Source organism: Bos javanicus, chromosome 8 (assembly GCF_032452875.1).
Source record: "Bos javanicus breed banteng chromosome 8, ARS-OSU_banteng_1.0, whole genome shotgun sequence".
Classification (NCBI taxonomy): domain Eukaryota; kingdom Metazoa; phylum Chordata; class Mammalia; order Artiodactyla; family Bovidae; genus Bos; species Bos javanicus.
In genome coordinates this window covers 100496606-100509379 of record NC_083875.1, presented here as the reverse complement: position 1 = coordinate 100509379, position 12774 = coordinate 100496606, and the positions used below count along the sequence as shown (strand labels likewise).

At 40.6% G+C, this 12774-nt stretch overlaps 1 protein-coding gene across 4 annotated transcripts in view; it reads left to right on the top strand.

Annotated features, from left to right (window-relative positions):
- Positions 1–666: 666 nt before the first annotated feature.
- The window catches only part of TXNDC8 (thioredoxin domain containing 8), a 32468-nt gene continuing 20360 nt past the window's right edge, over positions 667–12774 (top strand). For 3 of the 4 annotated variants that reach the window (XM_061426463.1, XM_061426464.1, XM_061426466.1), the window contains exons 1-3: positions 667–808; positions 4096–4200; positions 11304–11363. In XM_061426463.1, the coding sequence (XP_061282447.1) occupies positions 785–808; positions 4096–4200; positions 11304–11363 (189 nt within the window). In that variant the 5' untranslated portion in view covers positions 667–784. The remainder of the gene's footprint in view (positions 809–4095; positions 4201–11303; positions 11364–12774) is intronic. The other variant, XM_061426465.1, reaches the window with a different exon arrangement.

Here is a 12774-nt window from a genome sequence, read left to right as displayed (position 1 = left end):
ACATGTATACCCGTGGCGGATTCATGTTGATGTATGGCAAAACCAATACAATATTGTAAAGTAATTAGCCTCCAATTAAAATAAATAAGTTTATATTAAAAAAAATAAGAAGAAGAAGAAAAATTACATTTTAAAAGATTGTGAAAACAAAGAATATGAACCAACAACTGCATGTCGTCCATAAAGCCCCCAATATTATCTGGTTCTTGATAGGAAAAGTATGCCAACCCCTGGTGCAGTCAGTCCATAAGAGTGAAATTTCACTACCTCCTAAATAATTAAGGCAAAATAACAAAGTTTAGGGAATCTGGGACTCAAAAGACCAAATTTACAAGAAGCATTATTTTAGAATTAAGGCTTTAGTATCTTTCTCAACTGCAAAATAATTCCTTCAGAATCCTAAATGAAAATAACTTTCATCTATTTAATACATGAATACCTTGCTTGTTTCTCATTTGGTGGTTGCCAGGACTGGGGGAGGGAAGGAGGTGCCTAGAAATAGGTAGTAGGAGATTAAAAAGAGACAGACACATTATTGATTCTGCACACAAGGCCAGCAGTTGTCAGATTCTTACTGACCACATACTGACCAAGTAGTCATGGCATACAAATGAAATTAGCTCCATGTCTTCCAAAGTTCTAGGTTCTAAGATGTCATGTTCAGTGATGTCATAGAGAAGGTACCCTTATACTCCGGCCAGGATGCTATAATTGGTAAGAGACAGCTACAGTCTGCCAACTGAACCAACAGGAGAGCTTTGTCAGCAATTCCCAGGTGTAAATCATGGTGCAGAATATTAGAGACATGGCAAGTATTCATTTGGCTTCAAGAAGTATTTCAAAAGAGACCGTCTTGAGAGCAGATTTGATTAGCTCTAAGTAATATTTCCTCCATGCGGTACATCTTTGTTGCTCCGAGGCGAGAAGAGTTTGTTTTTTTAATGCTTTTTCTTCATGCTGTTTCTTGAGGGATGGCATTCTGTGGAGAAGAGCCAAGAGCAAAGTTGGTCAAAAAGAGTTTTATCCCTTCCTGCTTCTCATTTCTTGCTTTTACTCTAGCTAGATCCAGACCAGCTTGTAACATATCTCATCCTATATCTGATCCTACCAATTTTACTTTGATTGTACCTGGAAATTTTTCTGGAAGTAAAACAGTCCACATTTTTCTCTTATCCTAGGAAAGAGAACCCCTGGACAGGGGGCATTAGTAATTGTTGAGGTGGTATTTCATAAAGCCACTTGCCATCCATTGTCCAGTGGTACCGCTGTAACAGACCTCAATACATGTAAAGGCCAGGGATAATTATTTATAAAGAAGAAAATTGCCTTTAAAAGAGTAGAGAGGTGAAGCAGGCATTAGCATCCAGACATTCTGATACCCACTCATTTCAGGGGGACCAGGAGCTGGAGGGAAGGGGGAGGCGTAGGGCCTGGGTCTTCCCTCCACTAGCACCTTCAGACTTAGACTTTTGACGCTTTCCCAAACACGCTTGTGTTTAAGATCACAAATATGAGACCAACCAGATTGAAAGAAGGTATGGCCAAGTAACTTTGGCTTAAGAAAATGTTTTAAATATAGCATACACTTGCTAATGATTTTACTCATTCTTTTCTTTTTTTTTTTTTTGGTTTCCTGGGAATCTCACAGAGAAGCCCTCTCCATCTCCTTCTTAGGTACCTATTCTGAGGACCTATTGTTTCCTTTATGCCTTTATTCAAATATTACATCGAGGTGGTCCTTGGCCACCCAGACTGAAATTGTAATCCAACTCTCATCCTTTCTTTTTATTTTATTCTTCTCCTTTTTTTCTTTGGGCTTCTCTGGTAACTCAGCTGGTAAAGAATCCGCTTGCAATCTGGGAGACCTGGGTTTGATCCCTGGGTTGGGAAAGATCCCCTGGAGAAGGGAACGGCTACCCACTCCAGTATTCTGGCCTGGAGAATTCCATGGACTGTGTAGTCCATGGTGTCGCAAAGAGTTGGACACGACTAAGCTGCTTTCACTTTTTTTCTTTATTAGCAGTGATCAGAAATTTACTATATATTTCACTTATCTCACCGTTGCTGCTGCTGCTACTGCTAAGTCGCTTCCGTCGTGTCTGACTCTTTGCGACCCCAGAGATGGTTACCGTTGACTTTCCCCTAAATGCAGACTTCATGAAGGGAGGGGGTGGAATGTTTTGTCTTTTTGTCCATGCTGCATCCTAGCAGTGTGTCCAGTACCCGGCACAGAGTAGGCCTTAACTGGTACATGTGGAATCACTCTGTACCATGGAGTATTACCTACAGAGAACTTAGCCAAGTCAAGTTCGTGGGACCAACTAGGTCAGTTTATACCCTAATAACTACTGGGAAGTGAAGAGTTGGGGGTTTCTGAAGATGACATCTAACTTACAACTTCAGAAGCAAGTGAGAAGTGGAGGTGGCGTGGCTCTCTGAAAAGTTAATCACTCCTCTCTTGGAGGCATATTATTAAAGGAAGAATGTGTCTTCTTTGAGTTATCAGTTTCACCTCCTGAAAGGAAGTCAAATGACGGTGTAATTGTAAGGACTCCCCTGTTATAGAGTGTATTCCATCTGTATGGAATAAATCCCATCCCTATTTCCAGTGATAGGCCCCAATTGACTTAACTCAATTACTGATCCCACCCCTCCATCTTAATTAGTGGTCCAGGGATGAGTGAATGATGGCATTTGGGCTAGAGAGAGAGAGAGAGAGTAAGCTCCATTACCATAAAGAACTCAGGAGGCAATTTTCTATAGTGGTTAAGGAAATGGACCTTGGAGTCAAACTAGTAAGGTTAATAACCCCAACTATGACACTCACCAGCTGGTTGACCTTGAGAAAGTTTAAAAATGTTATTTTATTCATCTATGAAATGGGGATAATAATGATAATACTGCATAGGGTGGTTGTAAAGATTAAGGAAGAGAATACCAGCCATAGAGTAAATTAGGTACTATTATTGCAATTCCAGTGAGAAAAGGAAAAATAAATCCTTAACAGAACACTGTGTATTAGCAGATTATTCATTTAGTCAACTAAATGCTCCCTGAGTACTTACCATGTGCCACTTAGGGGCCATGAAGGCACGGAAGTGAATCAGGACTGGGCTCTGTGGGGGACTTGTTGGAAAGTCGTGAATGAAATAGTACTGTAGGACATTGTTCACAAAGCAATCAAGCATAGATACCATGACATGAGGTCCCAGAAGGGAAGTCTTACTTTATTTAGATGATACAGATAGCTGATAGAAAATTCACTTAAGACATTCAGCAAGAAGCATGTCTTATCCTTAAATGTATGGTTTTAACTATAGCTTTAATAATGATCAGCCTCCCCCCCCCCAAAAAAAAAAAAAAAAAAATGATTAAAGGTGCTGAATTAGCTTCTGTTTAGATTTCTCTGTTAATGCATGTTTAGGTCCTTGTTTTAAAAAATTATATGTAGATATCCACCTTGAACACCCATTCATCCTCACCCTCTACCCCTCATCTCTCACTGACCAGTCTCAGTCTCTTGCCAGAGGTATCCAGCCATTATCAACCATCATTACCAATCCATCTGGTAAATAGAATCCTAAAGTTTTTGTGGGGTTGCAAAGAGTTGGACACGACTGAGTGACTGAACTGAACTGAACTGAAAGTTTTTGGCACCCCACTCCAGTACTTTTGGCTAGAAAATCCCATGGACAGAGGAGCCTGGTGGGCTGCAGTCCATGGGGTCACTAGAGTTGGACACGACTGAGCGACTTCACTTTCATTTTTCACTTTCATGCATTGGAGAAGGAAATGGCAACCCACTCCAGTGTTCTTGCCTGGAGAATCCCAGGGACGGAGAAGCCTGGTGGGCTGCCGTCTATGGGTTCGCACAGAGTCAGACTCGACTGAAGCGACTTAGCAGCAGCAGCAGCAGCAGCAGCATGTATACTTAGGAAGATAAATATATATATGCCCTCAGGGACATTTAGGAAAGATTGGGTTCCCTGGAGAACAATGGGGTGGGCACCATAACTATGCTGTCATTTTGTGCCTTGCATGACTATATGAGATTCAGTGACTGTACACATTTCCTCATTTATGTTCTGGTCTCAGGATGAATTAAAAGCATTTTTGAAAGCTGCTGGAAACAAACTTGTGGTAATTGAATTCTCAGCAAAATGGTGTGGGCCTTGCAAAAGGATTTATCCTGTTTTTCATGTAAGTATCATCAGCGTCTATTTCACAGTTTTTTAGAAGGAATTTAAAGTCCTCGAATACTTTTCCCAATAAATCTTAAAAGTTTGGCAGTTACGAGCCATTATGGGGTGATAGTTTTTCCCCCACTTAGTGCCCACTTCTTTATTACTGTTGTTATTTTAATCTTTAAAATGTTATTGATGGATAGTTGATTTACAGTGTTGTGTTAGTTTCAAGCATACGGCACAGTGATTCACTTAGATGGATAGATAGGGGTATAGAGACAGAGATATTTTTTTCATATTCTTTTTTCTTATAAGTTATTATAAAATATTGACTATAGTTCCCTGGTCCTTGTTGGTTATTTGTTTTATGTATATCAGTGTGTATGTGTTAATCCCAATAAATAATCCCAACACAAACTTCCTAATTTATCCCTCCCCCTCCTTTCTTTGTTAGTAAGCATAAGTTTGTTTTAAAATAATTGTACTACCCAAGGCAATCTACAGACTCAATGCAGTCCTCATCAAATTGCCAATGGCTTTCTTCACAGAGCTAGAAAAAAAATTTTTTTAATTTGCATGGAAACAAAGCAAATAGCAATCTTGAGAAGGAAAATTGGAGTTGGAGGAATCAGGCTCCCTGACTTCAGACTATACTACAAAGCTACAGTAATCAAAACAGCATGGTACTGGCACAAAAGCAAACATGTAGATCAATGGGACAGGATAGAAAGCCAGAAATAAACCCACATACCTATGATCAATTTATGAAGATCAGTTTATCAAGAGGCAAGACTATAAATGGAGAAGAGACTGTACAGTCTCTTCAGTAAGTGGTGCTCAGAAAACTGGACAGCTAGATGTAAAAGAATGAAATTATAGCATTCACTAGCACCATATAAAAATGGTATTAAAATAATAATCTAAATGGATTAAAGATCTAAATGTAAAACCAAATACCATAAAGGAAAATATAGGCAGAACACTCTTTGACATAAATTGCAACAATATCTTTTTAGATCCATCTTCTAAAGTAATGAAAATAAAAACATAAACAAATGGGACCTGATTACACTTAAAATCTTCTGCATGGAATCATAGTTTTTTTTGGAAGTGTCCTGCTTAACCTGAAGATAATTTAGTGAGATCTAATTAGATCATTAGTACACACACCAGATTAATACTGTTTATTTGTGGATAATTCTACAAGGATCATCAAAATGTGCAAAAGAGTACAGTTGTATAAAGGAATGGATTATTCATAATAATGACATTTTACCAAAGTTCTAGAGTTCAGAACTTCCAAATATTGGAATAGATTACAGATGAACATGGTATTTTTTAAACTATAATAAAAAAGAGTAAACTACCCCCAATCTTTCAACCCCATTATCAGAAGAAATCCTATGTCTTACTTATTCCTTTCATATCTGAGCTCCTTTATAAAATTTCTTTGTAAAATATTCCACTTAATTGTAATCATATGTTTATATTCAGGTCTTTTTCCATCTACACATTGGTTTATATTTTTATCAACTCTCCAGATTATACTTTCCATGTCCATACAGTGTTTCATCTAGTTAATTTTTCTGTTAACCCATTTAAGTGTTTACACCATTTGGTGGGGGGAGTGTACAACATGCTGCAGAAAGAAACTCAGGACATTTTCTTTTCATTTCTCCTTCTGCACAGAAGTTTCACATTTACAGTCCATTTTGTGCAATTTCCTACTTCAGTTATAAAGTTCAGATTTCTCTACACAACCAAAAATATATTATTTTTCAGCAGGGTTTCTAACATTTCAATTTTTTGACTTAAACTCTTAAATCTACTTGAATTCATTCTAACCAGTCATAAACTTTGATATTTAAAAGAAACATATTCAGATAATGAAATTCGCTACATGACATCAGTTCAGTTCAGTCATGTCCAACTCTTTGTGACCCCATGGACTGCAGCACGCCAGGTTTCCCTGTCCATCACCAAATCCTGGAGCTTACTCAAACTCATGTCCATTGAGTCAGTGATGCCATCCTACCATCTCATCCTCCATCATCCCCTTCTCCCTCCACCTTCAATCTTTCCAGCATCAGGGTCTTTTCCAGTGAATCAGTTCTTCACATCAGGTGGCTGAAGTATTGGAGTTTCAGCTTCAACATCAGTCCTTCCAATGAATATTCAGAATTGATTTCCTTTAGGATTGGCTGGTTAGATCTTCTTGCAATCCAAGGGACTCTCAAGAGTCTTCTCCAACACCACAGTTCAAAAGCTGAATCAGTTCTTTGGTGCTCAGCTTTCTTTATACTCCAACTCTCACATCCATACATGACTACTGGAAAAACCATAGCCTTGACTAGATGGACCTTTGTTGACAAAGTAACGTCTCTGCTTTTTACTATGCTGTCTAGGTTGGTCATAGCTTTTTTTCCAGGTAACAAGTGTCTTTTAATTTCATGGCTGCAGTCACCATCTGCAGTGATTTTGGAGCCCAAGAAAATAAAGTCAGCCACTGTTTCCATTGTTTCCCCTTCTGTTTGCCATGAAGTGATGGGACCAACTGCCATGATCTTAGTTTTCTGAATGTTGAGTTTTAAGCCAACTTTTTCACTCTCCTCTTTCACTTTCATCAAGAGGCTCTTTAGTTCTTCGCTTTCTGCCATAAGGGTGGTATCATCTGTATATCTGAGGTTATTGATACTTCTCTGGGCAATCTTGATTGCAGCTTGTGCTTCATCCAGCCCAGTATTTCACATGATATATATAAGTTAAATAAGCAGAGTGACAATGTACAGCCTTGATGTACTCCTTTCCCAATTTGGAACCAGTCTGTTGTTCCGTGTCCAGTTCTAACTGTTGCTTCTTGACCTGCGTACAGGTTTCTCAGCAGGCAGGTCAGGTGGTCTGGTATTCCCATCTCTTTCAGAATTGTCCACAGTTTATTGTGATCCACACAGTCAAAGGCTTTGGCATAGTCAACAAAGCAGAAATAGATGTTTTGCTGGAACTCTCTTGCTTTTTCCATGATCCAGCGGATGTTGGCAGTTTGATCTCTGGTTCCTCTGCCTTTTCTAAATCCATCTTGAACATCTGGAAGTTCACAGTTCACATATCAACATCTATTTTGTGCCTAAAATTATTGGAATATCTACAGCACATATTTTAATATCTGGCAGGCCTCTCTATTCAGACACTTAAAACTTAAGGGTCTCCAATGTTTAGCTTTAGGAGTATAAATATCCTTACCTGCCACAAAGTCAAAGCTGATCAGATTTTATTTCCCAACAGGCATTTTAGGCTCAGGCTTAGTAACCCCTTCTTCCCTTCATACCTTTAGGCCCTGAGAATGGCTGGGGTTGTGTCCAGGCTCTCACAGCTCCTCCACACCCATCCTTAACTTTACAGTTATTTATAGTTAGCCCTTTGGTGATAAACTTCCCTAAATTATCCTAACTTGAATGTGCTGTTTTCTGTTGGAAATGTACACACAGTTTAGTTTTGTTTTGTTTTTTTTAATTTGGGTGTATCCACACTCTGAAATACTATTCAGATGATAAAAAGAGTCAAGTAGACCCATACATAATGATGAAATTCTCTCCAAGACAACATAGAATTAAGTAAAAAGAGAACAATATAGGAAAATTTATGGATATAGTACCATTTATGTAAAGCAGAGATAAATATCCATATATATATATACACACCAGGGCTCCCTGGTCGCTCAGACAGTAAAGAATTTGCCTGCAATATGGAAGACCTGGGTTCAATCCCTAGGTTGGGAAGATCCCCTGGAGAAGAGCACAGCAAACCACTCCAGTATTCTTGCGTGGAGAATCCCATGGACAGAGGAGCCTGGAGGGCTACAGTCCATGGGGTCACGAATGAGTGACTAAGCATGCAGACTGTATCTGTGTGTGTATATATCAGTATGTATGTAGACAAAGAGGAGCAGAAGATGCATAGCAAATGGTTTTTTTTTCTGTGAAAGGGAGTGAAAATTGGAGTAGGGTTGAGAATAGGGAAATTTCATATTTTGCTTTATTTTTCTTGTGATGTTTGAACTTTTACAAGAGAATGTATTTATGTATTCTGTGTCATTTTTTTAAAACCCACAGTACCTAATGGATTTGGAGAAAAGGCTTTTATTACTCTAGGGTACTGTATCAGTCAGAGCTCAAAAACTGGAAACAGGAACCAAATTAGATAGAAAAAAACCTTAATACAAGGAATTAAATGCTCATAAAATCATTATAAGGCTGGATGAATGGGCTCCAGACTGGAACCCCAAGAATGACTCAAGAGCACCACAGACCCATTTGAGGGGATCCTAACTTTGCCATAATGAGATATGAGAGGAGATGAGAGGCCACTACTGGGAGAAAACAACAACAATAGCATTTGGGGAGTCAGAACCAGAATCTGGAAGCTGGTGCTGGGGCACTGGATCCTTTAGATCCAGCAGCATGGAGGTAGCATGATCTTGCTCTCCAGCAGGAACATCCAAAGACAAAAAGAAAGTAGCTCCGTCTCACTTCTGCCTTCCCAGTCTTACCTGCATGAGTCTCATTGGTGAAACCAGTTTGCATCCAGAACTCTAGCTGCAAGGGAATCCGAGGAATCTTTCCCTTTTCCCTTTTCCAGGCTCTGCAGGAAGGTGGAATGGAAGTGAGCTGACAACACCGTTACTCTAGGTGGGGAAGAATCCAAGATATTTTCAAATACACAAAAACTGAAAGTTGACCACCCACAGTCTCTACTAAAGGATGTCTGGTAATAAGAAAAAGTAAATCATAACTGAAAGTGGTTTTTAAGAAGTGATTTAAAGCTTTTAAGTCTTAAGTGAATTCCATGGTCCCATTTGATCTGGGCCTTGAGGACTGAAAGCAAGGGCCAGCAACCTTGTCTGTAGAGGTTAAAGACAGTCAATATTTTCAGGTTTATGGGCTGTATGGTCTATAGTATATATACTCAGCTTTGGTGTTGTAGCACAAAAGCAGGCAATGGCAATATGCAAATGAATGGGCAAACGTGTTCCACTAAAATTTTGTTCATGAGACCATATGGAGTCCTGGATTTGGTGTACGGGGTAAAGATTGCTGACTCTGGGCTAAGAGAATCACCAGGCATAGATCCCCAAACAGAGCATTTTTGAGAAAAGGGAGATTATAAATTTGTTGAGAAATTGTATGGTTTGATCATGAGAAGGCATGTACTCTGTGAGGCTCGTTTTCAGTTTATACAGTGGAAGTGGCAACCCATGAGCCTTGAAAGAAAGCTGAGCCCAGAGGGGAAAGACCCTTGTGTTATAGCTTAATGAGCTGCTGTAGAGTCATAACGAAGAAGCCAATGGCGCACCACTCCAGTACTCTCGCCTGGCAAATCCCACGGACGGAGGAGCCTGGCAGGCTGCAGCACATGGGGTCGCAAAGAGTCAGACACGACTGAGCGACTGCACTTTCACTTTCCACTTTCATGCATTGGAGAAGGAAATGGCAACCCACTCCAGTATTCTTGCCTGGAGAATCTCAGGGACGGCAGAGCCTGGTGGGCTGTTGTCTATGGGGTCGCACAGAGTCGGACACCACTGAAGCGATTTAGCAGCAGCAGCAGAGTCATAAAGAATGTTAAGGGTTTTGCAATGATCAGCTGTGAATTTGGGGGAAATACTTTTGGCAGTTTGTATAAGAATGGGCTAGAAAGGCTGAGGCAGGTAACCCAAGTTTAACAACAATGTCAGTGATGGATTTATCAGAACTAGGGTGGTGGTTTGGGGAGAAAAAGGAAAGATCAAATTCAGGAGACAGTTTAGAGTGAAGATCAACAGAATAGGTGACTAGATGGTAACAGATTGTATGGGAGGAAGAGTAGAGCAGAAGGAGGAGTTTTTGTTGAGGACAGAGGATGGTCTGTTGTGGATGGTATGGCATAGAGAGGGAAGGAAGTGTTCATAAGGGACACCAGTCAGTCTAGCAAGAAACCCACATCTGTACCAGGTCTTCTGGCTACTACTCAGTACAAAAATGACAACCCTATCCATTTCCTGTCAGACTTGGGAAACTCTGAAAACTTCATCAATAGAACCTGACTCTGGAATCAGATGTCCATATCTGTCCAATCCATTTCCCTACCTGACTGCTACCAGGGAACATCCACATATCTTAAACTTGAAAAGCACAAGTCAGTTTCCCCAGAGTTCCTGGGCATCACCATCTTCCTGCCAGGCATGGAGATGCTGCCAATCAAAATCAGCGTCTATTTTTTAATCTGAAAAGTACTCTAAAATACCAAAGGCCTTCATGTTTATCATCCAAGAATTTCCCCCTAATTTCCCCATCTTGATGAACCACTGAAGAAAGAACTCCCACTTAGGGCACATTCTATGGACATACAACTGGAGAGAATCCCTTCAACAGAGCTCTGCACCTACCGTCCACCTAATCAGTTCATGTCATGCTGCTTCCTGCCTGTCCGTGGGTGCAGCCCCCAGTGACAGCTCTGTCTGCTGTTACCTCCACTTGGTCATGCTCCGGAGACCTCACACCACCGTGGAAGAGAGGTTTCATTTGAAACAGCTCGATGGGAATGCTTGAGATAGGATGTAATGCAAACAAATCAATATCCCATTAAGTACCTTTACAGAATAAGCACAGCTGTCTGGAAAAAAAGAATATCCCAGGAGCTGACATTTACAGGCTGCTTCTGCATCCATTACCGTACGCCCATTATACCACCACCATTATCTCCACCACTGTCAAAGATGCTTCCAGAACGTCTGGAACAGAAGCAGAGAAGAGTTGTTTTTCCCTATTCCCATTTTCCATTTTCCTGCAAATGCTTCCCATTGGCAGAACCTAACAGGAAGACAACTGGCAGAGTATTCTGGGAAATCTAGTTTTGATACATAACACAGACTTTAGACTCTGGTTCTGCCATTGATCTTTGCTTGACTTTGGCAACACCCAGCCCTTGACTTCTGTCCTTAAGATTCTAGGCAGTAGTGCCAGGATGATGCTTAGCTCTCTTTTCTCAGCTCTTTTATTTGGTTCTTGCTCTTGCTAAAAGACACTGCTAGTGTGTGATTTAATCTTAACATTAAGCTAATGGGAAATTTTTGTTCTTTTGAAGGCAATGTCTGTGCAATACCGAAGCGTCATGTTTGCTAATGTGGATGTGGACAATGCTCGGGTAAGAATCTTAAATCCCTCCTTGTAGATTCGTAAAATCCAGTGTGATGTTGAAATGCTGTCTCAGTGATTATACAAGCAGTTTAAAGTGTAATGAAGCAGTAAATGCCTTCATAAGGTTCTTGTATGTTTTGTATTCTTTAAAAGACAATAAATATGTGGCTCTCCTGCTGTGTGCCCTTCTCCCACACTATGGTAGAATTCACTGATCAGTCCAGTGTTTTTCATCAATTTCTCTTGACTCTGCCCCACAGTCCTACCCAACAGAGTTGCTCTAGACAGACAATACCAGTTGGTTAGAGTTGGGCTCAAAGTGAAAAATGATTTTCACCCCTGTTATTGTTCTTCAGTTGCTAAGCTGTGTCTGACTCTTTGTGACCCCATGGACTGCAGCACACCAGGCTCCTCTATCCTTCACTATCTCCTGGAGTTTGCTCAAATTCATGTCCATTGAGTTGGTGATGCTATCTAACCATCTCATGCTCTGCTGCCCTCTTCTCCTTTTGCCTTCAATCTTTCTGAGCATCAGGGTATTTTCCACTGAATCCGCTCTTTGCATTAGGTGGCCAAAGTATTCAAGCTTCAGCATCAGCCTTTCCGATGAATACTAAAAGGGTTGACTTCTTTTAGGATTGACTAGTTTGATCTCCCTGCTATGCAAGAGACTCTCAAGAGTCTTCTCCAGCACCACAGTTTGAAAGTGTCCATTCTTCAGTGTTCAGCATTCTTTATGGTCCAGCTCTCACATCTGTATATGACGATTGGAATAACCATGTGTGGCTAGTCGCTCAGTCATGTCTGACTCTTTGCGGCTCCACAGACTGTAGCCTACTAGGCTCCTCTGTCCATAGAGATTCTCTAGGCAAGAATGCTGGAGTGCGTTGCCATGCCCTCCTCCAGGCAATCTTTCCAAGCCAGGGATTGAACCCACATCTCCCGCACTACAGGCAGATTCTCTACCATCTGATCCACCAGGGAAGCCCAAGAATACTGGAGTGGGTAGCCTATCAGTTCTCTAGGGGAAAGTTCCTGACCCAGGAATCGAACCAGGGTCTCCTGCATTGCAGGAGGATTCTTTACAAGCTGAGCTACCCGGGAGGCCCAGGCCTTTGTCAGTAAAGTGATGCTTCTCTTTTTAATATGCTGTCTAGGTTTGTCATAGCTTTCATTCCAAGGACGAAGCATCTTTTAATTTCACCCCTGTAATAGATTATTAATAAATTTCTAAAATCCAATTCTGTGTGCTACAGACATTTTTACGTACCTTGCTTTCCCCTTTCTATAGCTTATGCTTTTTGTGGAGTTCTGTTTGTGTGTGTGTGTGTACTTTTTTAAGCATCACAGAGAATTCCAGGAAACCTTTCCCTTTTTTCTCTAGAGTCTTTCTTCCTCATCCCAGCCCCACCCCCACC